The sequence below is a fragment of the Poecilia formosa genome, unplaced genomic scaffold, assembly GCF_000485575.1.
Source record: "Poecilia formosa unplaced genomic scaffold, Poecilia_formosa-5.1.2 Scaffold190, whole genome shotgun sequence".
NCBI classification, from domain to species: Eukaryota; Metazoa; Chordata; class Actinopteri; order Cyprinodontiformes; family Poeciliidae; genus Poecilia; species Poecilia formosa.
The window spans coordinates 41,462-67,273 of NW_006800129.1; the positions used below are offsets into that span (position 1 = coordinate 41,462).

At 37.0% G+C, this 25,812-nt stretch overlaps 2 protein-coding genes and 1 long non-coding RNA gene across 5 annotated transcripts; all 3 read right to left on the reverse strand.

The window, feature by feature from the left end:
• Positions 1–3,328: 3,328 nt before the first annotated feature.
• Positions 3,329–8,063, reverse strand: LOC103147777 (dual specificity protein phosphatase 7-like). The gene is made up of 3 exons (XM_007566282.2): positions 7,321–8,063; positions 5,561–5,989; positions 3,329–4,698 (listed from the first exon to the last, which is right to left on the reverse strand). Exons 1-3 carry the CDS (start codon positions 7,688–7,690, stop codon positions 4,397–4,399), a joined length of 1,101 nt encoding a protein of 366 aa, XP_007566344.1. The 5' UTR covers positions 7,691–8,063; the 3' UTR covers positions 3,329–4,396.
• Positions 8,064–10,484: 2,421 nt separating this feature from the next.
• On the reverse strand, positions 10,485–13,854 carry LOC107837935 (uncharacterized). The gene is made up of 2 exons (XR_001663986.1): positions 13,699–13,854; positions 10,485–10,700 (listed from the first exon to the last, which is right to left on the reverse strand). It is a non-coding gene; the product is annotated as an uncharacterized LOC107837935 (long non-coding RNA).
• Positions 13,855–15,264: 1,410 nt separating this feature from the next.
• Positions 15,265–24,478, reverse strand: spo11 (SPO11 initiator of meiotic double stranded breaks). 3 transcript variants are annotated; one of them, XR_001663985.1, is made up of 14 exons: positions 24,271–24,478; positions 23,630–23,743; positions 22,006–22,094; positions 21,589–21,655; positions 21,327–21,435; positions 20,905–20,991; positions 19,452–19,488; positions 19,259–19,368; positions 19,074–19,173; positions 17,904–17,941; positions 17,576–17,652; positions 17,106–17,217; positions 16,674–16,776; positions 15,645–15,732 (listed from the first exon to the last, which is right to left on the reverse strand). XR_001663985.1 is itself a non-coding variant. In XM_007566283.2 (13 exons), exons 1-13 carry the CDS (start codon positions 24,381–24,383, stop codon positions 15,613–15,615), a joined length of 1,173 nt encoding a protein of 390 aa, XP_007566345.1. In that variant the 5' UTR covers positions 24,384–24,478; the 3' UTR covers positions 15,265–15,612. The 3 variants fall into 3 exon arrangements, 1 of the variants encoding a protein (XP_007566345.1); XR_477292.2 differs by having other exon boundaries at positions 15,649–15,732; positions 16,684–16,776; XM_007566283.2 differs by lacking the exon at positions 16,674–16,776 and having other exon boundaries at positions 15,265–15,732.
• Between the last annotated feature and the right edge of the window lie 1,334 nt (positions 24,479–25,812).

Genomic DNA, 25,812 nt, shown 5'->3' on the forward strand with positions numbered 1-25,812 from the left:
TAGTAAATATACAGCACATTTGTTTGTCATTTCATTTCGGGATAAAACTAGCCTTTCTTTGAAGGCTTCAGAGGTGTGCTAGCGAACACACGGCATCATAAAGAGCAATAAAAACAAGTAGATCAGCGATGATGTTGTAAACCGACCTGAACCAGGGTTAGGACATAAAACAACACCTCTCAGAGATCCATTCAGGCAACTAAGCTTGAGCTACGCCGTTTGAGACTGTTTGGCCAAAACAATTAGTCTCAGGATGAGCCAGGCTGCTAGAAAACACAAAAGCAAAACACTTGCAACAGTAATTGCATAAAAAGGTTGGTCTGCAAAGTATGAACTCACTGACCCCACATTTCATCACCTCATTTCGAATTAGCTCGCTGAATGTTTTGCGGTCGAGCGCCAGGTATGCAGGTTGTGGATCCAAATAGCTGATAATCCTGAGATTACGATCAAACACAGAGGAGAAGCTTCAGCTACAACTCACACACATTTAAGCGCTAAGGTACTGAGCTAAACTCTGTTGTAAAAGACTTTCTGTGGAAATTTGCCAAAGTCATCCACTTGAAGACATTGCTGTTTTATTACTGTGAAAAGGGAGGCCAGTGAGTTTCAGTGTCTTTGCTTAAGCTACATTTGGAAATGACTCATAGGATGTCCAAATAAGCTATATTTTAGCTTATTTTATAGCATATAAAAATCTAATTTTTAGGTATGGGCCCACAAACATTTAGAAAAAAAAAAAAGGAAATAATCAGTTTCATGTCAGTTCAGCTACCATGACAGGAAAACAAACTGTCCATAGACAAGAGGCACATCTCACTTCTGCCCTCAATAGTATGTGGGAACTTTGAATGCCTATAGTTTGGTCAAGATTAGCTTCATTTAAGCAAATGGAAAAAGTAAAAAATAAAAATAAAAAAAATGACTTTTTTTTAGTCAATAGGCCCAATCAATGAACAATGATGTGGAAGGTCAGGCTGGTTGATGGACTCAAACCATATTTTAAACATTTTTAGACATGAGTCTTTATTTTTGAAATCTTTTCACCTCTTACTTTTCAGTTATTTTTTCCCCCCACATTATTCATAGGAAAGATTATGTCTACATTGACATGATAGTTGCTGGAGATTTATTCATTTCAGCAAATAACAGAGAATCTTTCATCTGATCTGCTGCTTCTGTAGCTCACCTGCTCCAACATTCGACATGTTGCGTGTTCATTCTGCACACTTTGCTGTAAACATGTGGTTATTTTAGCGACTGCCGCCTTTCTGTCACCATAATCCAGTCTGCCAGTGCTCCTCACATACGGCGCTTTCATCGTGAAGGAAAAATAAAAGTAGCTCACTGGATCTTTCTCTAGTTCTAAGAACATTCTCCATAAACCCGGAAGGCAGTGTGTGAAAGTCTCAGAAGCACCTCGGCTGAGACGTTGTCATCACGTCACCTAAACTCTCTTCCCCCCCTTATGATGTTTCCTTGGAACTTCACAAAGTGTACCTAATAAAGTGGCCACCGAGTGTTTTCACGTACCTCGTTCGAAATTTAGTCTTGTCGAGAAAAGCACGCCTAATTCATTATCACTTTCAATTGCTGTTTAAAAGGCAGCATGTGTGCAAATACGTCATTTGTTCTTTCTTGTAGAAGAGGACAGGATATTGCACTTTTGTCAGTTAAACACGAAACCACAATCTGCAATAAAGTCACAACGCCAGACGAGAAAACTCTTGGTGCTTTCTGCAGAAGAGAGCTTTCAGAGTAACTGCTGTATCATCTTCCTCTTTTCTTTAAGTGGAGTTTGATTGATGGCTGGAGGGCGTGTCGGCGATGTGCTGCTGACAGATCTGGCCTTGTAACTTGCCTTTGTGTCAGAGACCTCAGTGGAGACAGGAAGCCAGAGAAAGTTAAAAAAAAAAAGACATTTGACCACAACTACATCTCCGAGCCTGGACAGCTTGCAATGTCTCAGACAGCTCTCTTTGGTTATGACTCAACCACACCCCCACTTTGTTTTGTTCTATTAGCGACTAAAAGCTTAGATTAAAAAAAGGCAAAGAAGCTACTTTCAAGTAAAAATATACAGTATATTTGCTGTAAAAACGTGTACAGAATGCCGTTTAGCTCAATATATGCTATACATAAGAGTTCCAACAAGGGTCACTTCCACATCCTTCATGATTTACAGAAAACGTCTCCCGTAACAACCACGGTTTATGTACATCGTTACAAACATATGAAACAAAACAGCCCTTGGGTGCGTTTTAAGAGGCCAAGATGACGCGCAACCGACTCGTATAAAAATCCCTGAAAAATGTCTCTTTGTTGAGGTAAGAACGCTCCGGTCAATCTCGCTTCCTCTCATTTTCCTTTCACGCATTAAATTCATTCACCTGTTCAAATACAAGAAATGACAAAGAGAGAGAGGGAGACAGAGACAGAGAGGGAGATGAAAGCTATTTACACACGGGAACTCCTATGAGAAAACGTAGCTGCAGGCTGAAAAGTGTCAGAGGAAAACACAAAATAAGGTGGGTTTCCAGTTGTTTGTACCCTTCTTACTTGCATAGCTGCTCCTTTTTAACTGTGGGGAAAGCCAGTCTTTCATTACACCTCAACATGGTAACTAACAGTTCAGTTTTAATATATTGTTTTGCCAGATGCTAGAGAAGTCTTCTGCAAAAACTCAAGCAGCAGGAAAACTGTAGCTGCCTCCATATAGTAGCTTTTTTCCCCCTCAGCTGGAATAACAACACATCTTATATTGGACCCCAGAAAACATTCGGATTGGCCACAGATTTTTTTTTTTTTTTATCAAGGCATTATTCACAAGTAGACATGGGCCGGTATCAAACTATACCACGCTTTTAGACATTTACAGTTTAAAGCCCCCTTACATTTCACACCATTCTGTCGTTAGTTAATTTAGAAGCCAGTTCCGATTATTCGAAGCAGAACAAAAGAAAACGGTTTAAAAATATTTGAGAGTTAAAAGGGTTCTGTAAACTCTTATTAACACAGCTGCTTTTGTTAGGCTGCATGTCTGTTAGGAGTTGATTGCTGGTTCCAACAGCCACACTAATCAACAGTCTAATAGTAGTTTCTTTAAATTCCAGTGTTACAGTAGGAAGAAAGTTATTTTGCACAAGTTCTTGTAACTGGGTTCCTATACAGTCTTGAACTGACTACGAAAATATTTTGAGTTCCCAGACTGCTTAGTTATCATTCTTTGTATTACCTTAAAGTTAACGTCTTAATTTCTAAAAAAAAATTATATATATATATATATAATTTCTTTTTTTTTATACACATAACTTTATTTATTTATAGCTAAAAAGCATCAATCTCTGTTTGGCCACATCACAACTTCAGTTTTTGTGAGACTTGATCACTATGGTTTTTGAATTACTAATATATAGAGATAAATGCACATTAATTTAAAAAAAAGAAAAGAAAACTAAAAAGGGAGATTTCTTAACTGTGTAGGATCTTTTGGCTGTTAAAAACAAGGTTTTAAATTAAGTTTGGATTAAAGTGGACTTGTCCTTTTAAAACCAGATCTGGTTTAAACACCAAACTTCAAACTTCGAGCTTTTTTAAAATTTAAAAACAACCTGATAGCAACAGTTGTTAATGTAAAACAGTTGAACCCAGACAAGACATTTCAATGGATTGCAGATGATAACATAAAGTGAATTGGCAGAGAAACCATTTGCTACTCTCTTGAATTGGAACAAAAACCTAAACATTATGTTGTTTTACCATTTGTGGAACATACCGATAATAAAACACACATAATACGGATATTTTGTCATATTTTTAACACTGTAGCCATTTATGGTAACATTTAATATAAAAATGTTAATGAACTTTTATTCCTCTTATTCATTATTTGTGTTTTTTAATATTATACATTGTGCATAATGTATAATATTTTTATTATGTAATATTTCAGCTACAGTAGGAATAGATTTTTGCTTTTCTCTGTTATATAAGCATTTTTGATTTGTATTTTTACTCAAAGCAATCACATGGTGAAAATCTCATACCAGCCCATGCCTATTCATAAACAAACTAGGAAAGTATAACAAACGAGAGTCCAGAAACATTAAAAGTCTTAAAAAGAAATATTATGAAAAGTCCATCTATAATGACTGTACATGGCCATTCATTAATACAGTATGTGGTGGAACGGTAGATATTAGATATTAAGGCATTGACACAGGAGCTTATGGATTCTGTTGCTTTAACAGATCAGTGAGGCTCGTTGTGAAGTTGTTGAACACTATTGCTGACTTTACCGCCTGCGTCAGCAAGTCAGGCATCTGACAAGCTCAGAAAAACCACCACAGGAAACAACAACAGCATAAAAAAAAAATAAAAAAAACGTCCCTGCTTCTCATGTCGACTCCAGCTGAAACACATTGTGATTGGTTGGTGTGGTGAAGAAAAGCTGCTCCTCGCTGGTAGAGCGGTTGTCGCAGGGTGTGTGCTGCCCCAGCGTCCTCTCAAAGTCTAAGAGCTGTCCCATGAAGTTGAAGTTTGGCGAGATGTTGGACTTCTTCCTCTTCACAAAGTCGTAGGCGTCGTTTAGAGACAGGTTGAGCCTCTGCATCAGGTAGGCCACGGTGACTGTGACCGAGCGACTGATGCCGGCCAGGCAGTGGACAAGGATGCCACAGCGCTTAGACCGAGCCTCATCTGCAGCAGAGAGGGGGGAAAAAAATCCAGGTCAGGAATGTGTAAACAAACAACACCATTCTAGTGCTCCTTTAATAGTGCAAATCTAGCTCAGGCCCGCTGTGAGGAGACAGTTGTCAGCTTGCAAAGCTAGAATCAAACCCAACCCCATGGAGCGGAAACATCACTTCCTTCCACATTCGGTGTTTGAATCTACTGAGAATCCCACCTGTGACAACACAACAACCACCAAACAAGTGAATAGCTGTGGTTTCAGGTGTAGTCATGGTGAGAAACACCAAACCAAAAGCAAAACTGAAACGCAGCGCCGCAGCACTGCCATAAAACAACAACAAAAAAATATGTCAAGTAAATTTAGGGTGTTGTAATCAAACTATTAATAAAGTTTCTTAATTTGTCTTCAACTAAACTTCAATGGAAACAAGTGAAAAACTAAGGAATTTTAAATAAATCTATCCAATACAGATACACTGATCATACTTATGTTTTCTGACACCAATTTCCAGTTTTCTTTCATATTCTGATTCAGGTAATGACCAATAAAGATTGTTTTTTAATTTAAGGACTGTAACATATAACTGAAGAAGATAAGTACCCTGGCTTTCTTAAAAAGGGTAATAGTTCTAAATATTTAAAAACCTTTTGTTTTTTTAACCAAATAAAGAAGATGCATTAAAGTAAATGAGAAAAAAATTACATAAATTGTCTATTATCTGAGCTATCAATCTAATTATAGTCCAATTAACTGGTCCATCTGTACCGTTCACTCTTTGGTCTAAAATTACCACCAAAATAATGTCCAAACCAGTTAGACTTGCAAAGCAAAATGAATTTAAAATCGACAGTAAAACATAATAATTACCAATAAATGATATAGCTTCTGGGAAGAACTGGGACAGGTTCTGACTCCAGTGATCCGAAATAGGGATCTTCTTGTATCTGAACTGGCTCTTGTGCTCAAACACGTTGGGCAGATTAGGCGTGACGTTCAGGATGTACGTGATGTTGTACTGGCCCAGCACGTCTAAGTTGCTGGAGTCTTTGGCACAGCCCAGGTAGAGGTAAGGTAGGATTTGGACGGGAAAGTCTAGCTGATTGCTGGGGACGGGGCTCTCCTCTGACTCCGTCGCGCTGCTGGGCTCTCGATCGGATTCGCCGTCTGAACAGTCCGAGCTGATCCGGAGACCTCCGAAGCCCAGGACGGGCATCGGGGGAGAGGAGCTCGGATAGGAGCTGTCCAGGAGGGTCTCGCAGTGTTCTGGGTACTCTGTGTGGAACTTCACAAAACCACCTGAATAGAAATGCAAACACAGATAAATTATGTCTAAAAAGATTTATTTTAGTCCACGACAAGCCAGTGAAACAGTCAGAAATCGGAATTTTACAATTTCTCCTTTACTGGAAATTATCTATTTCTGCATATCAAACTATGTGCTAAAAACTAAATACTCCAACTTACTTAAATGTCTAAATGCAATTGACTTTTTCAGTCAAAACACAGATAACAATTACAATATGTTTTGGATTAGTATTTTTAGTCCTTAGATCATAAAACTATAATCTTTCAAAACTGAAATGGAAAAGAGATATCGTCACTGAAATGTATCTTGTGTACATATTAAAATAAATTCAAGCTATTTGTATATTAATATGTCTATCAAACACATAATAGATTATTTGACTACTTTATTTAAAAACAGAAAAGTAGCATTTATTTCTACTGCATATACAATAATATAACATAGCCACAAATGTATTACTACATATTAGTAGAGTTGGAATAATCTAATCTATAACATTTATTGTTATTTTGATTCACATATAGTTTCCACACCACATCAGTCGTTCATTTTCCCAGAGATAATTCCAGTAAGCCATTTTTTTTTCTTTTTTGTAAGCGAAAGAAAAGCGTAATAACCTTGTTTCAACCAGCTGAGTGGTGGTGTGAATAAATAAATGAGAGGGAGCACAACTACTTAATGTCACAATCAGATAAAAGTTTAAGTGTAAAACCTACCACAAACAGGTTATTGTGACATTTACCTTCTTTCAGCCAGCTGACCAAAAGTGAGCAGCAACACACACGAGAAAAAAAAAATCCTGCTTTTCTCAGATTTAGATACAATACCAGACACAGCCCATACTTATCAAAAAAGGTAAACGCAAAAAAAAAACAACAAAAAAAAAACATAATTATTTATGGTACTGTGAAGTGTAACACCACCGAGACGGACCATTCATGAAATACTTGTCTGTTCCTGCTGGAGCAAAACATGCCGCAGCCATTTTGGAATTTTAATTGAGAATCTCAGCAGTGACACAAACTTTTGAGAAGCTTTCAAACTACAACCACACGACACAGGATGAGCTCACAAGTCAGTCTCTACAATATAATAATAACAGAGACATACACACACTTTAACGAACGAAAAAACGAACAGCCGTCCAAATGGGAAACATTTAAAATGATTTTTTCTCTCTCTTTTTTTTTTTTTTTCCCGGTCTAGTTTACAGTTACACAGCGCTAAGTGTCAAACTGCACTGGTCAATCCATCCCAAACACATGTCCTTAACGAATAATTTAATCGTTTCTAAGCTTATACTGACATTAAAAATCGTTACCTTCAAGAAAGTAGGCTTTACACCCGTCTTCCCGCAGTTTGTTAAGAAGCAGGAACAACACGGTGGCCGGGGAGCCGCTGTCCTGCCAGTCCGCGGAGCTCTCGTCGTACAGGACCACCGTGTCCGTCTTGCACCGCCTCACGAAGTTCTCCTTGTCCTCGTGTTTGGGGATGACGGTCTGGATCGGGATGTTGCCCTTCTTGAACCTCCGCAGCATGAGCCCCGTCATGGCCAGGTTTATGGCGGTCTCTATGTGGGATGATTCATACAGCTCGTGTGAGCGGCAGTCCAGCAGGAGCAGAGAAGTGCCTCCGGTCTCCAACTCCAGTTGCAGCCATTCCACGCTCTTACTCGGCCTCGCGTTAGACATATCGCACTCAGTCTCATGCTACACGCAAGCACGCGGATACTTTGCTTAGTCCGTCATTGCGCCCAAAACAATTAGAAGAAGGAAAAAAAAAGAAGCGTTAAATGTTGCTCCGCCAGTCCATGGCGCTTCTGCTTGAGCGAAAAGATTTCCCCTTTTGCCTCCTCTCTCTTTCCATCAGTCAGTAAGTGAGAGCTGTCCCAGCGAGTCGAAGAGTTTCTAAACACTTCTACTAACACTTTAATGTCAGTTTTTTATTGCCAGAAAAGTCTTAATCAACTTCAGCTGCTCCACACCGTACCAGGGTTCAGCGAGCACATTGTCGTTTTTATCATTCCGATGCATGCGAGTTTTTTTCTCTTTACTTTTTTTTTTTTTTTTTTCAGATGACAGAAGAGCGAGTCGAGGGGAGGAGTTTGTTCATACAATTTAAAGTCATAGCAGAATTATCACGAAGTCTGGAATATCTGAATGAAATCTGTTTGAGATTCCTTTATTAGGGAGGAACTGCTTTCCCTTTGTTTTATTCCCCACGGATGGATCCTATATAACAATATCATGTAAAAGTTTACTTTTTGAAGTAAAACTCATACAGTGCTATGAAAAAAAAAATAGTTATCCCTTACAAAATTTGTTCTAAGCTATTTTTTTTTTGCCTTTTTTGTCACACTAAAAAAAAATAGAAAACAAGTTGTGCAAATAAAATATTTACTCATAATCAATTATTTGTGATTAACTAAAGATAAGTTGGATTTTATCAATCATATCAAAGAAGTAAAAAGAACCTGTCTGACAAAAGGAAGTAGGACTCAAAAACCAGAACATCATGCAAAAGAAATTTAAGAAACAAAGTATTTGTCATCTATTAGCCTAGATAGAGTTGTAGAGCTATTTTTAAGTTGTTAGGACTCCAGTCAACCACAACAATCAACAAATGGAGAAATAGAACATTCCCAGGAGTGGCAGCAGGCCTATTAAAATGACTCAACAACTCAAACACATGCAATCATTCATGCAAAAGGTGTCTGCATTTTTATAGACCATATATAATTTTCTGACTATTTAATATGTTCATTAGCTACAAGCTATGATCATCCAAATTTAAATAACTGCAATAAAACTTTAAAGACATTCTATGTTCTATTGTTGAAGTGCACCTGTTACGGTAGTCAGCTGTGGTACTTATGATTGTATTGGTGGTTGTTCTCAAGCTAAGACTATTCCAGTTCAACGTTTGAAAAGCAGAGGGTTTTGTCAATGTATATGCTCAGTTAACAGATTAAATACAACTAGAAATACAACGTAATGATATGATTTCTACTTATAAACAGTGTAGCAGTTGGATTGTGTGAGAGATTTATTGAAGTACAAAGTGTGACAAGTGCAAAAAGTCAGTCAAGATGCTTAAAACGCATTGAAATCAGCCTTATCTTGTTTTATGAATTGTAGAACATGCAAATGACAAGACATTAATACAGACAAGGTACATATTTTGTTTTGAAGTATCCATAATCTTATAACACCTGCTGAGAAAACATAGGTCGGAAAAGTTTGGAATCTTAGGGGCTCCACAGCGCTTGTGACTATCTTGGCTCTGTCACTAGATGTTTGTTGTTGCAAGAGATCTAACAAACAGGTATGTAGTTAGTGGTATAAAATGAGCAAAGATAGAAGGCGTTAGGTTATTTAGTCCTGCCTACTACACCGTATCTATGACCCTAAACTGTTTCAGTCTATGATTTAGTCCGTGGGTTTTAGCACACATCTAAATTTGATAGTTTTTGCGATCCAGGTGTGACTTTGAATTCACAAGCCCAAATCTAAAGTACAGTTGGTCAGAATCCAAATGAACCTAAACTGTTTATAAGTCAGAGTCCACTTAACTGGTTATGTTAAGTACATCACCATGTCTGCACCTACCTCCAACATGAAGAGTGACGTGACCTATGAACAAAATGACATTACAAGATAAGGCACATTCCTAAAACATGTGTCTCAAGTTTCCTGTTTTGGAAACTTAAGGCTGTTTCCAAAACAGCCTTATACATGTGTGTCTTTCACAAAGGGCATATTCCTCCTGAGCGTCTCTGTGTGGTTTATTACTAATGCGTACAATGATGTAGGAGAATTATGAATAGAGAGTCTGGAGAGAGAGGGGGGGGGGAGCGGCAGTGAGATGCTTGCAGTGGGAATCCAGCCATGCAGCGGATCTGTGAGCACACGTGAGTGGGGTCGGCAGCAGGGGAGGTGGTGAAGGTGGTTGGGGGGGCGGAGGGGTGTCACAGATGTGCATGGCATCAGGATTAACACAGAGAGGAATGGAGCTAAAACCTGCAAACACATTCACTCACCCACAGGCCCTCTCAAGCATTACCTGATTACACAGCAACCAACATAATATTATCGCCACGCTACACTGCATCACCATGTCTGCACCTGCCTCCAACATGCAGCCTGAGTTTTTCTTTCTTTTTTTTTTAATACATACACACGCATGTACACGCACACACACTCTGCTCGTGGCATTTCATACCTACACGATTTGCCGCTTCAGACGAACCCTCTACAACACTTGCCGAGATAAGAAGCCGTGAAGCCAGCATGCACGTATAAATGGAGGGAAATGAAGTGTGACAAAGAGGTCAGGAGATGTACGAGGATTCGCTCCTGCCTACAACTCTTGTAGGGATCAAAAACCCACAAGTAAAATCTGCAACTGATCCAAGGGCAGCATATCTGAATGCATGTAGAGTGCAACTTGAGTTTTTGATTAAGAACCGCTTTGTAAAACAGTAAGTATGCTCCACTTTCATTCCTGTTTTTACCACAAATTTTGCTTTAAAGGTGAATTCAAAGCGATTCTCCCAGAGTGGAGAGGATCAAAACCATCTGTGCTTCACGGAGTCGGAGGGTTTTTCAGGTCAAGTGCTGCTTTCAGGGCTTTTATGCGTGTGTGGCGGATGGATGCGGAAACGGCGGTCATGTGCAGATGTTCTGCGGGATAAATTCCAAGCTGAAACAGATGGGAGACAAACATCGGCTTCATTCATGGTATTCTTCTGCATGCAGGAGTGATATCAGGGCAATTTTCGAGCAAATGTGGCGATCACTCACACAACTCTTAAATAAACTACGGATCAAATGATCACCAGCAGGAAAATATCTCTGCTCTATTATTTTTATTATCTTTAATTACCCATATCTGATTAAGGATGCCAGTTACACTGAAGCAGGCTTTGAGCTACACGAATGTGTGCTTGGTGCAATTTAATAAAACCAGTGATTCCCCACATTATCTGGATGTGAAACATAATATCCTCATACTCTGTCATGGTTCATGGAAAAAAATAAAAAAAAATAAATAAATAAAAAGCTCCTGCACTAGTTATGAGTCATCAGCTCAGGAAGGAGGCGTCTAATATGAGAGCCACACATCTGCAGGAACAGGAGGCCCACTACGCCCCCACGTGGTGAAGTATTGTATGCCACCTATTGAAATTCATGAATGGTTCTGCCCTCAAGCTGTTTTTACATAACAGGCCTATTTTGTACATCTTAAGTTTGTTTTTACAATACGAGCTAAAAAAAAAACAACAAAAAAACAAAACAACCAAAAAACCATCAGTTTAATCTTTCTGTCACTTACACTTTTTAGAAACAGAAGCAATTCTGCACTTCTAAATGCCACAAAATATGAACATAAAATAAGAAAATATGAATATCAGGAGAACTTTATTGTTAATCTAAACCAGTTTAGATATGCAATAACGTAGAGCATACAAAACTAATAACCCAGTTAGTTAGATGTGCTCTGGCTTCATGTTATTGTTGGTTTCAGATCATGTGAGTGTGTGATATTTCTCAACAAAGTAACACAATGCAATCTTAATGGAACACTTTTATTGCATCGCATCATCAGTATGAAGTTACTGACACACCTAATTCTTTTACAAACAAGGAATCAGATTGTGCAATATTTTATAATAAAGGAAACAATATTACTAACAAGGAAGGATTATACTAAGCCTTGACATTAAAGAAGCAGTTGCTGCAACAGGGCAGAGAGAACAGTGGCACCATGAATAACTAACTTTAGGTCAGCTCAGTTCAATTCATTTCATTTTTATTATGCCAATTTACAACAAATGCAAATTCAAAGCGCTGGTTGAATTCATTGCTAACTGAAGTATCTCAATCCACTTCATCCCAGTACAACCTAACCCATATTGACAGATTCGGATTTAAATACAACCAGTAAAATTTTGTTGATCACATAACAACAGTAGCTAGGTATTCAGTGAGAACAGCGTACCATGGGATCTTGAAAGCATGGGATGCTGTTTTATACTGTAACCCTGCTTTGAACATCTCTATAACTTTATACCTGATCTAATGTTATCTAATAAACCACTTGAGGCTGCGTAAAAGAATAACATTAATACTGAGATTAAAATTAATTATGTGCTAATTAGTTGTAATTGAGGGGTATGAGAGTAATGGGGCTGAATGCAAACGCATTGCTTACTTCTTAAATTTTTATTTTAAAAAAATAAACCATAAAATCTTTTCCTTCCGCTTCATAATTACCTGCTATTTTGTATTTGTCTTTCACTTCATATCCCAGGAAAAATACGTTGAGGTTTGTGGCTGTAATGGGAAAAAAGTACTGAAAAGTCCCAACGGTATGGTTACTTTTGCAAGGTACTAAAGATGCAAAGTGAAATCACCTGGTAGCATTTTCCCCAGAGTAAATAAAGTGGAGCTATTGGCAACGAAGCCAGACTTGAACAGCAGTGATGCATCCTTTGTGTGTGTGATCTGTTTTCTTGCTTTCAATCTTTTTTTAAAGAAAAAAATAAAAAATAAAAATAAAAATCTGTCATACTGAAATGTTTCAACTTTGACGAAAAAAAAGAAAACAAAAAGAAAAAAAAAAGAACTGAAAAGTAAAGGGTTTTATTCAGGGCATTTTTTTTTTTCTAAAATAACTATCATAAATAATTAGGTTTACCTGCTGGGAGATTATCCTTCAGCATGTGGGATGTTTGGTATAAAAGGCTTCTCTTCTACAACAAAATTTGTGACTGATAATTAAAAACAGTTTTCAAGTTTAAAAAAAATGTTTTCATCTACATTGCTGTGCACTAGCTAATGAACACAATGATGGACCTATCAGCCGTTAAATGCTCATGATCAGAAAAAGTCTCGAGTTTGGATTTGTTTTTATGAGAGCAGATCCTGTATTTCACTGTTATTGATTAATTGTGGGCAGTTCCCTGTTTAGTACCAAGCTGCTCTGTGTAGGATTTATGGAATATGGGAATTTTAAAGCATGCCAAGTTACCCTCTGCTGACAAGCTTTATAGAGATGCTGATTAAATTCTCCAGCACATTATGGTCCCAGCAAACTGCCAAAAGTACTAACAACTGATTGAATCACAGGAAATTATGTTCACCTAAGCCCCAGAAAAAACACATGAAGTATTGTCGGAAGGAAGATGAAGGACAGACTCCCCAACTGTAGAGGAGCTGAAGACTGCTGAGGCAATCTGGACTTTCTTAACACATGAGCAGAGCTACAGGCTGATCGCCTTCACACTATAATGCAGTTATTCATGAAAAAGAGCCTCGACCAAGTAATGAGGGCTTAAACTGCAAGCACATACTCTTCAATAGGCTGACATTTCTAAAATAGACATGAATTTTCTTGTATTCTCGCATAACATTATCATTTTCTGATACACTGACTTGTGGGTTTTCACCAAGTGTTGAACGTATTAACATTACTAGAAATAAACTCCATAAAATACATCATTCTTTGTGTAATGTATTTATTAATGAGTTTTCCTTTTTGAGTTAAAGTAATAAATTAACCTTTGAATAGTGTTCCAATTTTCAGAGATGCATTTGACATGTGCACTAATGTTATAATAATGAATAAACAATAACATTTGTCAAATCACACAGTTACCTCATTAAATCAAATGAAAGTCGAAGTGGAGTCTCCTTACCTGTGTGGTATGAGTGTTTCTCCTGGACATCTTCTTGTACCTGTCTTATAATCTTACTCTTTTTCCTGTATCATCTCTACAGACAAGAACGGGCATTTGGAACTACCAACCTGGCCGGATCAGACGATGCATGATCCAATAGTAACTTTTTATCATTTTGGTCTATAAACACAGCAGTAAAAACTACAAGTTAGTTTGAATAACAGAGCCCACTTTTTCCATTAAGAATCATACATTGTAATTATATGTAAATGATCAATTTACAACCGACTTCCAGTTATCTGATTACTGTTGGACACAAAAGGTGAAGTGGACGTGTCTCTGAGAAACCACTGAGAATAAACTAAGAATGAATAAAGTTCTTTTGGCACGATCACAAATCAACCTTGTTATCGCAGTTAACTCAGCTGTACCTTTAACACATTTAATAATTTATTTCTGACAAAAACCTTCCAAACCATCAAGTTGTTTCTATTATAGATTAATAGATGGAATTAAATTGGAATGAGCAATATATTATTTTAAATGCGACACTTCCAATTCCTGGAATTTTAGCTTTACATGCTAAAGTTTTTAAGAATATATAAACAGCACACTGATTCCGTCTGTTGTTCAGTATAAACTACCCTGACAACATTCTATCATTTCTTCTGGAACTGACTCACCTGGTAGTTCTGGTTTGGCTGAATCAGTTTTTATTTTTTTATTTTTTTTTTTCCGATGAAAAACTCCTGCAGGGGACATTACAGTTACGATGTTGTATTGCGAAAGGAGTCATGCACTCTTCCCTTGGCTACCGCCAGGGGGCGGTGATGCGCGTCTAGTAAGATCCTTCATTTTATTTTTTTTTGCCATAGTAAAAGGAATACTGGTGACTATTTGAAACGAAAATCATATAATTTTTTTTTTATTTGAGAAAAATGAAGTACAACACTGTAAAAGCTTATTTCTTTTCCCGTAAATGTCAGTAAATGTTGCCTGCTTACAAAAAAAGTTGCTGATTATTTTGTTCTTTTACTTTTAAAATTTAAAAACTCGGTTTTAGTTTACTGAAAAAAAAAGTCCGTTTCTGAATTGGCTTGAAAAAATATTTCAAGGTGTCAACTGGAGGAGCTATTTTTACTAAATGTTCCCACACTATAAAAGGGTGTTTGCTAATATTTTACAAGAACACTGGAAATAAGCAGATTCCTGCTTTTGAGTTTTAAACCAGGTACAACTTTGCATAATAATGACGTACCTCGTCAAACTGATTTTTGAATTTAATCAACGAAATTTTAAAATGTGCCAGCAGGTGGAGCTATTGTGCTTGGCAAAAGTCACTCACGTCAGCTAGATAGGTTTAAAATATAAAGGAAATTTGCTGTTATTTTAACCACAATTCCATTTTCTTAATTTTCCTTAATGCATTTATTTTCTTCAAAATAAATAAATTATCAAATTTCTTTACACTGAAATAAACAATACAAATAGTTCATTTTGAAAGAAAAAAGATAAAACAGTTTTGAAAATAAAATATGCTTAAATTGTGGGTTGATTTATTTCTTTGTACAAGAAAAAATGTGCAAAGGATGATAGGTGCTATTTATTAAAACAAATGGATTTCCTATTTTGTCATTGAATATATGAATACACACAGTCCACAACTAAAACTTATCAGATGATACACAGACAGTATCCATACATTTCTTATGCATTAGGAGAATATTGCTTTATGAAAGCACATCACAACAAATTATACAAATCACACTCTAAACACACATGCAATAATAGGCACATTTAAAAGCTGCAAACACAATGACCTTAAATCATTTTCTAATCCATTCAATAAGATACAGCAGAACAGATACAGAACCTATTTGAAAATGACTTCACAGTACCAGTACCAGCTATTCCTCTAAGCAGAACCAGTGTTCATACCCAGCCTCCATATCGAAGCTTATTAGGCAGATAGATGTTGGTGAGGAAGTCTGGAGCTATGGAGGACAAGGACTGTAGTTCAGCCTTAACTTTACTCTGCTGCATCAGCTCAATCTACAACAGGCAAGCAAACAACTTTAAAGAGGTATGGAAGAGGAAGCTGTACAAACATGTTTTAATTTTTATCCTCTCACACACATTCCTTGGTAATGTGTCACATAAGAAAAGCTCAAAACTCTGAAGGACTTTGTCCTTTTAAAAAACAGTGAGATTCTTGCACCAGCTTCCTAACATATACCTATTGTTTTAAATTGTTTTTTTTTTTGATGAACTTGTTCTACAGAATTATTTAGATGTGCAAACAGAAGTAGTTAGACCAGATTTTTTCTGTTCTAGAATGACTCTCTAATGGAAATTAGGTATATTAGTAAAATAAAAAAGCAGGTGTTTGCAATAAACAAAGTACAAATGAACTGCATAAGTAAGCAATATAACACATATTAAGTATTAATTATTTTAAATCTAGATTCAAAACTTAAACCAAACAAATTTCACTAAAGCAGTCCTTAAATTTGCAAATCAGGTCTGGTCTAAGACACACCTGGTGCAAACCACAAAGGCTTAAAGAAATCAACCAATATTAGAAGTGAAGCTAAGTCAAGAGCATTATTTAACCATTCAAAGACCAGAAAATGGCAAAATAATGCAAATGGTTAGCAAAAGCCCTACGTTTTTCCGAAGATGCGGTCCGCATGATTAAGTTAAGGAAACAGTGGCTACTCTACATGAACGTAGCTTAAAGGGGAAGGTATCGATGGCGCACAGCACTATTGAAACAAAATACGTAGTTAGTTCCAGCTGAGAATAGGTTCAGTCGGATGATGAAGAAAAACCCTGGAACTTGTCAGGACTGAGGATCAGCGCTATGTCTCAAGGAGGAAGAACGAAGACACATTAAAATCGTTTCCACTATGCTTACAATGAGCTATGATGGCGCCTCAGTAAAGCCTGTAGCTTGGGGGAAAACATGGATTTAACAGACTATTAAAACGCACTTGGAGTCACCTGGTGTCAGTGTGGAAGTTGAAGTTTGGCCTTCATTCGATCCATCAGCAGGACAGTGATCCCAAGCACACCTCAAAATCCACCAACACACCCCTTGAGAGAAAAGGGATGTGTTGGATGACAAAATGGCCATCGTAGTTGTCTAAATTTCATTTAAACTCTTTCCTTTAATTTAAAAAAGGAGGCTGCACCAAACAAACCCAAGAACTTTATTGAACTGACGACCTTTACACAGCAGTTGGCTCAGTTGCAAAATTAGTTGTGCTGAGCTATTCAAATTGCCTTATTTGATTTGTTTATTGGAATCACATGCTGAGTTGAATGTTTTACCAATACACCTAATTTAATGTGAGGCTAAATAACTTAAAAGGAAAAAAAAAAAAGTTTGTTTTTCTCTTTTGCTGCACTTTATTTTCACTCACCTCTTTGCACCAGTCTGGTTGGCTGGTTAAGTACGGCCTCTTCAGCAGACTGTTGAGCTTGTTTTCATCTGCCTTGGTTAGAGGAATCAGGGAATCCTCAGGAACCCTTAACCTAAGGCAAGTAATTTTAATGTCACATTACTAATTGGCGTAATCACCTAAAACTATTTCTTCTGCCAAACATTTCTGGATTTGTAAGACACAAAATAAGGAATTAGGTCAGAGAAAGAAAACAAGAAAAAGATGCAGACTACAATTAAATACATCTCAAAAAGCTTTTTTTCCCCCCTAAATTTGTTGAAACTGATGTATACTTAAAATGCCATACAGTCTCAAGTGCAGTCCCTTGAGGGGAAAAAAAGAGGTAAACAGCAACTGAAACCAAAACAAACAATCTAAATGTCCTCTGAATATAATTCCAATTGGAGGCAGGAGGAGGAAATAGGAAGTAGCAAATTGTGATTCCAAACCTCTGCAGGTCAGAAGGGAGAAGGCCAAGCCACATAACGCTTGGGACGGTCAGACTGTGGGCTTCAAATGACATTGACTGCGGAGAAACCACTCAATTACACAAAATCTCCCCAATGCACACATATTCAATGTGGTTTTATGTTCAAGAATGATTTACAAATAAAACAGGGATGGATACACAAACATAACCAATGAAAATGCAGTCAATCCACTTCCTAAAAATGATCACTCCACACACAGCTACTGTAAACATTCTGAGACTTGAGTTTGTCCTTTATCAGACGCCGAATGGAGCGTTGCAGAGTATAGAAATAGCACAACTCTTACCACTGATCCATACTTGTAGATACACATGATCTCAATGCCTGAAAACATTCAGAGAGAGACAGACACCGACATACCAGAGGAATTATCCTCTGAGACGTGAAACAGAACTTTGACCAGAATAAAACATTACATGTGTGTCTGGCCATGCAACTAGAACAAGGTTGAAAGTATCAAGAGTTTCCGAGGGGAGAGGTACTAATAGCCAAACTAAGCACAGTGCTTTGCAAAAATATCTGTAGTTCTCTAAATGTTCATGTTACACCGACGCACTTAAATGGATTTTATCAAGATTTTATAGAACAAAAACAAATTAACACATAACTGTGAAGTGAAATAAAATTACAATAGGAAAAAAAGTGGTATGCATCACCACGTCACTGTGAACACACCTTCCTCACGGTGAAACATGCTGCTGGAATCATGCTGTGAGGAAGCTCGTTTTCCCACCAGACACGGAAGCTGGTCAGAATGAACGGGGAGGAAGCTAACTCTGTGATGGCTGGTTTTTAAAAACAATGTTTTGTAGCCATGACCCAAAGGTAAATGTCCAAATAGTTTCCAGAATATGTGAGGTCTGCAAAGATGTGAGCTGCCCTTCTCCTCAACCTAGAAGGTTAGCCCTGATGAGTCTCTCTTCAGATCTATGTAGCTACAGAACTGTACTCAAGAAAACCTGTTGACATGGAGCAGAGATTCTTCAGCTTGACAATAACCTTAACCCTGCAAACTTGTTTTTTTTACTCTTTAAATGTGAAAAGCTAGAACAGAAGACCCCTGAAAGACCTGCAGCTAGGTAGTGAAATGTGCAGTACAAATGACTGATTCACGGGTGATGAACACGAACGTATTCCAAACTTTTCACACCTTTAATAGTAAAAAAAAAAAGAAAAGAAAACCCAGTGTAATTTTCCGTGCATGTTCCAATTATGCACAGCCTTGTGTTGGTCTACCACATAAAATCACAATAAAATACATGGAGGTGTGTGGCAGTATGGATATTTTTGCAAAGTACTGTTCTGTATAGATGCTAATATGTGCTGACTAAGCAAGACATGCAACCCAGCTGTGTGTGTCAAAAGATGAAAAGGGAGCCATCCTGATAGATGTGGTGAGCTATGCAAAGCATGCGTGAGAGTTAAGCTGATCTGCATTCAGATAACTCATCTGTACCATGAGGGTCAGCATCCACCAGGGCAAAGATGGGAATGTGTAACGTATCCCACAGCTTTCTCACCATCAGTCTGCTGTTCACATCTGGCACACCTTTACCCTGACTCACACAAAATCAGTACAAAATTTATTGCGATTAGAGTTACATTAAAAAAGGCCACATGTTTTGTTCTTTAAATACAAACTGTGATTAGGATGCAAGGAGAAAGCTTTGTGCAGAGGTCATCATCTAGCAGCCTCTGGAATGTTGCATCCTTCTCTACAATCATGATAAATTTAGCTGATGATATAATATCTGAAAATAATTAAGACTTTAATAAATAAGACACATTTTGTCCAATATGTATACTTAAGACTGAGCTGGATTTTAAAGGATACTTCTAATTCCACCGATGTTTGCGGAAATGGAAACAGCCTGAAAAAAACAAAACAAAAAAAAACAACCAAAACAAATACAGGGCTTTACATGCTGGTTTACGTCTGATGAAGTCAGTTTGATTCTCCAAAAAGGATCCATGTGGAGATGTTGACATATCATGGAGCTGTACAGCAAATTTTGCATAGTGTGTAATACTGAGACGTGCACTGAGAATGCTCCTGTCAACAGTACAAGACCATATGGTGAGCTGGTGACAGCAATGTGCTGGAAAAAGTGCCAATGAGGCATAAAATAGCAACACAGAAGCTGCCTAATTGCCTTACTTAAATAGTGCTGTATGATGTGGGGAAACATTTAAGCAGAGCATTTGTTACAAAGTAAACTATCATAAATACTTTTAATGAGAATTTTTATTTATTTATTTATTTTACATTCGACACATGGAGTTAATAAGAGTCCTTTTACTGCGTCTGAAAATGTGCTGACAGAGAAAGAAGTTTAAGAGATTGTTCAAGCATGTATGTCCGTGTTGTATCGCTAATTCATTTTAGTCATTGCACATCGTGACCCTATTTGCACTTTGCTCTTTTATGTAATGGAAAGTGTAACCATGGAGAGCAGAATGTTTAAACTAAGCTTTTAATAGGTCATTAGGTTGTTTTCCTCATTATTTCTCTTCATGCATAACAGAAACCGGTACTGCGGAACAAAACAAACAGGCATGGCCAATTCTTAACATCTGCACATATATGTGGAGTTAATTTAATCCCCGTTGCAGGTTATTATTCAAATGTTATAATAAGTTCTACACACTATGTTGTTTCTGAAAGCAAAATTTTAGATTGAATAGATGGATGGATCATGGACGATTACTAGCATGCCATGTACTGTTTGGTAGTTGAAGTGATGAGGACACATGTAATTGTTTAGCTGGGATAGCGTGTCAGAGTTGATGGGAAGATGAGCTAAATAAAAGGCAATGCTGAAACAAATATGTTTAAAGGGTGCAAAAGTCTTGAAACTGGGGCAATGGTTCGCCTCCCAGCAGGACAGCAACCCTCAACATAAAGTCTGACTGTAGATCAAAGTAAATTTGTGCATTAAAACGGCTCAATCAAAGTCCGGACCTAAATCAAAGTAAGAATCTGTGCCAAGAAAATGCCCCTAAATATTAGTCTCTGGATGTATAAAGCTAGTGGAGATATACCAAAAAAAAAAGAAAAAAAAAGAAAGGAGGCTATGTTTAAGTAGAAATGTGGTTCTGCAAAGTGTTGTCTCAGGGGGTAAACAGAAATTGAGTTGGGCTATCATGAAAAACCGTAATATTTTTTGAAGTTTGTGGCTATCCAAAATCGCTAAATATTCAACCCATATGAAGCGTTAGATCTGTTGAATATCCAGGAAGGGTTATTGATATTAGAGGAAGTGTGTTTTATATTTTGGGAAACTTACTGCTGAGCTGGGGTGGCAGTCAACTCTTGTTCCATCCTCCTCCAAATAACACAGATCACCAGAAATTAAGCCCTTGGATGTGGCCAACTGCAGACCAACATTACACAAACACACACAAACACATACAATGTGACATATGGCTATACATGGCTTTTTAGAGCACTGACTTTTTGAACTCCACATCAATTCTATCTTTCTTTGATCAGTAAAACCATTATTTGCTTCACAGGTGTTTCCTGAACTATGAAGTGGAGCAAAAATGAAATATGGCACTAATCTAAAAGATTTCATATGTTAGATTTTAGCTAATATCCAAAAGAATTCTGCTACAAGCTTTTAATATAAGAGGTTTGCATTTTCTGCCAAGCAGTCACTGAATTATGTAAACCATCTGTCAGACTGAAATGAATATGCACACTTACCACATGTAGTGATCTGCGAGGAACCTTCAGCATGCAGGAGATGTCATCTATTATGCTATCCACAGTTCTCTGTGACCGAAACAGCTGTATGTTGTTGTAATATATGTCTCTGTGGAAGAAAACTTCAAAGTGAGCACATTTAAGAAATGCCAACTTTTCTTTGTAAAACCACTAAACAAGGATATAGGAATGTAAAGGAAGAGACTTTTTTAATATTATTATTATTATTTGGCTTTTGGGAAAGTCATTGACGACAAGTGACCTTTTCGTAGCATAAGAGTTGCTCTGCACCAGCCTGTAGATGACGGAAAGAATCTTCAGAATTTGCGCTTTGAACAGAGAAAGAAAGACATGTTTTGTTATTTATGTTTTACTCACAATCATCAATTCTTTTCTCGTTTTACAAGACAGGAGGAGAAAAGAGACCCAGAAAATAATCTGCTCTTTTCCATGTGAACTGATCCTTAAAAGCCTCTTTCAACATGTTCTGTCTCTGCCAATTTGTCACCTAAAACTAAGTCTGACTTTTACTGCCGTCTCGCAGTTTATTCATATGTTTATAATGAATACAAATTAAAGCCACATGAAGAACCACACAGCTGGAAAGAACTTTTGACTAAAAACAAGTGGGAGAGTTCAATTTGAAGCTGATGTGGAAGAAGTGTGGGCATTTTCTCACCAAATTTAGTAACAGATGAAGGACAGTCGCTCCTAATGGAGGTGACAGAATGCTCTGAACTCATCTGAAGTCCGACAGCACTGTCAAAACTTTGGAACAAACGCAAAAAAATAAAAGTTACAAGAAGCCATTTACTCTACAGTCTGTATGTTTATTTTTAGAGCCACCTGTGAGAAGATTCCAGTTTACCTCACACTCATGACTTTGTTTTCAGTTTTTTACATTTTTACAAAAAAAATAAGTTCGAAAGTGACAAGTTTTGATCCAAAGAAGACTGACAGCGAGTCTCTGCTGATGACATGAGATCGCCACAACCCAGTCATTTTAAAGCTTTTTATGGGTTTGCATGTGTAGGCACAAATCTTACTTATCACTGTCATCTTTTTTTGAACAGGAAACTATTAAAGCTTCAATCGCGTTGACTGAACAGGGCATATATTATGCAAATCCAGTCTGACCGCACTGCTTAGTTCCTCTTAAGAAAATGAACAAAATGTAATCATCATTTTGTACTGTACAATACTTTTAAATAGGTTGGGATCATTTTGTGATGTTGCTGGAGAAGGGTTTTAATAAATTTATACTTCTACCCACTCCTTTGAATGTTTATTGTATTGCTGTAATTTTATTTGCAACTTGGCAAGTTCAGTACATTTCAATAAATTTCAAAATTCGTTTCATGTTAATGTTTAGTGTGCGTATTTTAATTTATTTGATGTTTCTTTGTGCTTGTGTTTGAAATGTTAAGCTCACCCTCCGCACAGTGAACAATCATGGCTTCACAACCAATAAATACACACTTATTTACTGTCAAGTCATGGCCTAGAATGAGATTATTATGGTATGATAATTCAGACTATATACACAACAGTATTTTAGTATTACTGAACTGACTGAGAATGTATTACTAAAATGTTTAACATGATCCTTTTTAGAATTTCAACCAAAAAAAAAGTAATAATACCAACTGCAGTTAAAATACTGTAGCGTTTTGATTATTAAAGGTATAATAATATTGTCTTTAATATTTTTTGTAAGTATGTGTATTCATCTTTCTAGAAAGTGAGACAACAGCATAGAAGCATTCATTCAGACAGCTGTGTCATGCAAAATGGACAGTGCTGTGTTACTCTGTGTTCCATACAAGCAGAAAAAACTGTTATGGTAGCTTTAGAGAAAGCATTACCTTAGTACTTTCTCCAGAATCTAATCAAATGTTCTATGAAGTGTGAAAATTGCATGAAGAAATCTGTTAGCAATTCTGAAATTGTAAGTTTTTAAAACCTTGGTTTGCAAGTTCCAAGTGTAGTTCACTTCACCAATAATCTTCTATTGGTGAAGTGGATATGTGGCCAAAAGTATTTCAAGGAGGTGCCAAGAACTTATTTCATTGCAAGGAGAAAGGCTAGGTCAGAACTTAGAAAAAAAATAAAAAGCATCAGTAAAAACACTTAAAACACCTGAATATGCAATCACATTAATGTCAACTCTATAAGCTTGACTTAATCACAAAATTTTGTAAAACCTGTTCACAAACTATGAGCTGCATATCTGTGAGGCCACTGACTGGAATATGGCAGAAATAAAAATGGCTCGTGTCGTCATGGGTTCAAATCAGGTTTACCTGATATTGGCCCAACTAGATCTGTTGGGCAGTACCAGGATAGGTACTTCATCTCTGGACAGACTGGTCATTATTCCCAGGATTACACCTTCAATTTGAGTTAAAATTTCATCCCTGGATTAAACAAAATAAAAGCAATTAATAAAATATCTTCTGATCTTTGACAAATGCATCAAATTTATGCGAGGAAAACAGCGACAATGACGCATACCTCGCCTCGCCTGTTAACTTATTTTTCCCATTTCACAAGTTTATTTGTTTTATTTAATTATTCATAGCTGTTACTTTTGCTGAACTAAAACAAATGTTTGTATGTAGAAAATTAATGGTAATCAATATATGCGTTGACAAAATGACAGAAGCAAAAGAGCACTAAAAAGTACAGCGTGCCCTGCATCACTGCAATGTGATTTAATGCTGAGCGTAATCAGAAAGTCAGTTTTGTAAGTAATTGTTAAAAAAAAAAAAACTTTTAGGAGTAATTGTAGGACACCATACTTTTAACTTTTACTTGAGTAAAATCATTATCAAGCATCGCTCCTCTTCTTTGAGTAAAATGAAAAAATAAAAATAAATAAGCAAGCTGGCTAACGCTAACACCGTTCACTGAACTTCAGTAACAGAAATAAAAGCGAACTTACTGACTGATTTCCTCCACAGCACGCTGGTTCTCTGCTATAATGTCGACATTGTTCAACAGCTGAACACGAAGCTTGTCGATTTCAGAAAACAACTGTGCTTCAAAAGCACTCATTATGTTTCTGTCTAACCAACTAAAAAGAAGCTAACAGCTGTCTGACCGTTTACCTCCGTGGTTAGCTTGTACCTCAAATCTCGCGGTTAAACGCAGCTGAGACTGATTGCCTCCTGCGGTTATTGGACGAGGACAAATAAAAATAATTTTAGTATAAAAACACTTCTTACAATGTTGCTTTTATGAATAAAATTATTGAAAAAAATATAAATATTTTTAAGTTTAAGTATTATACCTACATTAGTGCAAAATTGCAAAAATTATAGGCTACGTTATTTTCAACATGTTTTAATAAAAAAAAAAGACATGTGGTCTGGACTTGTATTTACCCCATCTATTCTGATTCCCCTAAAAAGTGCTTTTCAATTCATCTTGCAAAAATGGAAAGACTGTGGCACATTTTAAACCTACCAAAATATGGCTGTCCATCTGGACATACTGGCAATACTTTTTAGTTCCAATTGCAACAACTGGTATATCAAATATTGTCTGCAAAATACATTGAAACTTTCAGAAAATATGAATATAACCCTAGTGTATAAATATTTTACTATGGCATTATTGTGTACACTTTTAATTGTATCTCTTAAAAATGCTTGACAACTAAGTAAGTAGGTCACAAATCAATTTTTTTTTTCTTTTCACAAGCCGATAGTTATTACTCATCTTGTAGCTCTGTCCATTATTAAGATCCAAGAATGTGTGTGGGCTGTAGTGGTTTAAGGTAATAAGCCAACATTGGCTAGTGCAAGGAAAAAATTCCCATTAGCACCCTCTGTGGGCCTCAATAATGAGACGTTCTATCTGAGCCTGCTGCTACTTGTCCAAGGTGTGTCTGCTGAATATGCGTGTCCTGCTGTTTGCGTGTGTTTCTATGGTGGTTTTAGAAGGATGTGGGTGGGGGCTTTTTTTTGCTGTGGTGAAAGTCCACATCGAAGAAACTAATATGCATCGTTTCATCTCGGACACGTGGAATGAATTTTTAAGCATCATTTTGAAAATGCAACGACAACACATGCCAACATGTGTTATAGATTTGAATGAGATGTTATAATCCCTTCATTATAAGGAGTTAGTTTACTGTGTGGTTGACTAATTTCAGCTGTTTGAAACCCAAACAATAAAATGACTTTAACAAAATGTGACAACCGTAATAATGTGCATGTTTTCTATCATCAACAAACTTTTAAATCTGTTTCTGGTTCTTTGTTGCGTCATTTAGCTAATATGTTGCTTCATTCTGAATAAATAAAAATAAAAATGAGCTCCGTTGAATATTAAGTTCTCCAGTGTCCTCAGCTTTTAGACCTGTTAGCAGGCATGCTGAGTGTGTGTTTTCAGTGGCACTGTTGTCTTTCTTTCTCAGTGTGAAGGCCTGGTCAGAGTGTGTGAACCAAGATCTATAAAAATAGGGGTCCATACCCCCGAC

Excerpts from the sequence above, each read along its gene's own strand:
- LOC103147777 (XM_007566282.2), bottom strand. The coding sequence starts at position 7,690 with ATGTCTAACGCGAGGCCGAGTAAGAGCGTGGAATGGCTGCAACTGGAG. Across the intron at positions 5,990-7,320 it reads TAAAGCCTACTTTCTTGAAG|GTGGTTTTGTGAAGTTCCAC; the intron begins GTAACGATTTTT and ends ATTTCTATTCAG. Across the intron at positions 4,699-5,560 it reads AGAAGCTATATCATTTATTG|ATGAGGCTCGGTCTAAGCGC; the intron begins GTAATTATTATG and ends TCTCTGCTGCAG.
- spo11 (XM_007566283.2), bottom strand. The coding sequence starts at position 24,383 with ATGAGTGCTTTTGAAGCACAGTTGTTTTCTGAAATCGACAAGCTTCGT. Across the intron at positions 20,992-21,326 it reads CTCGCAGATCACTACATGTG|TTGGCCACATCCAAGGGCTT; the intron begins GTAAGTGTGCAT and ends GTTGGTCTGCAG. Across the intron at positions 19,489-20,904 it reads ACTGCCACCCCAGCTCAGCA|GCTGTTTCCATTTCCGCAAA; the intron begins GTAAGTTTCCCA and ends TGTTTTTTTCAG.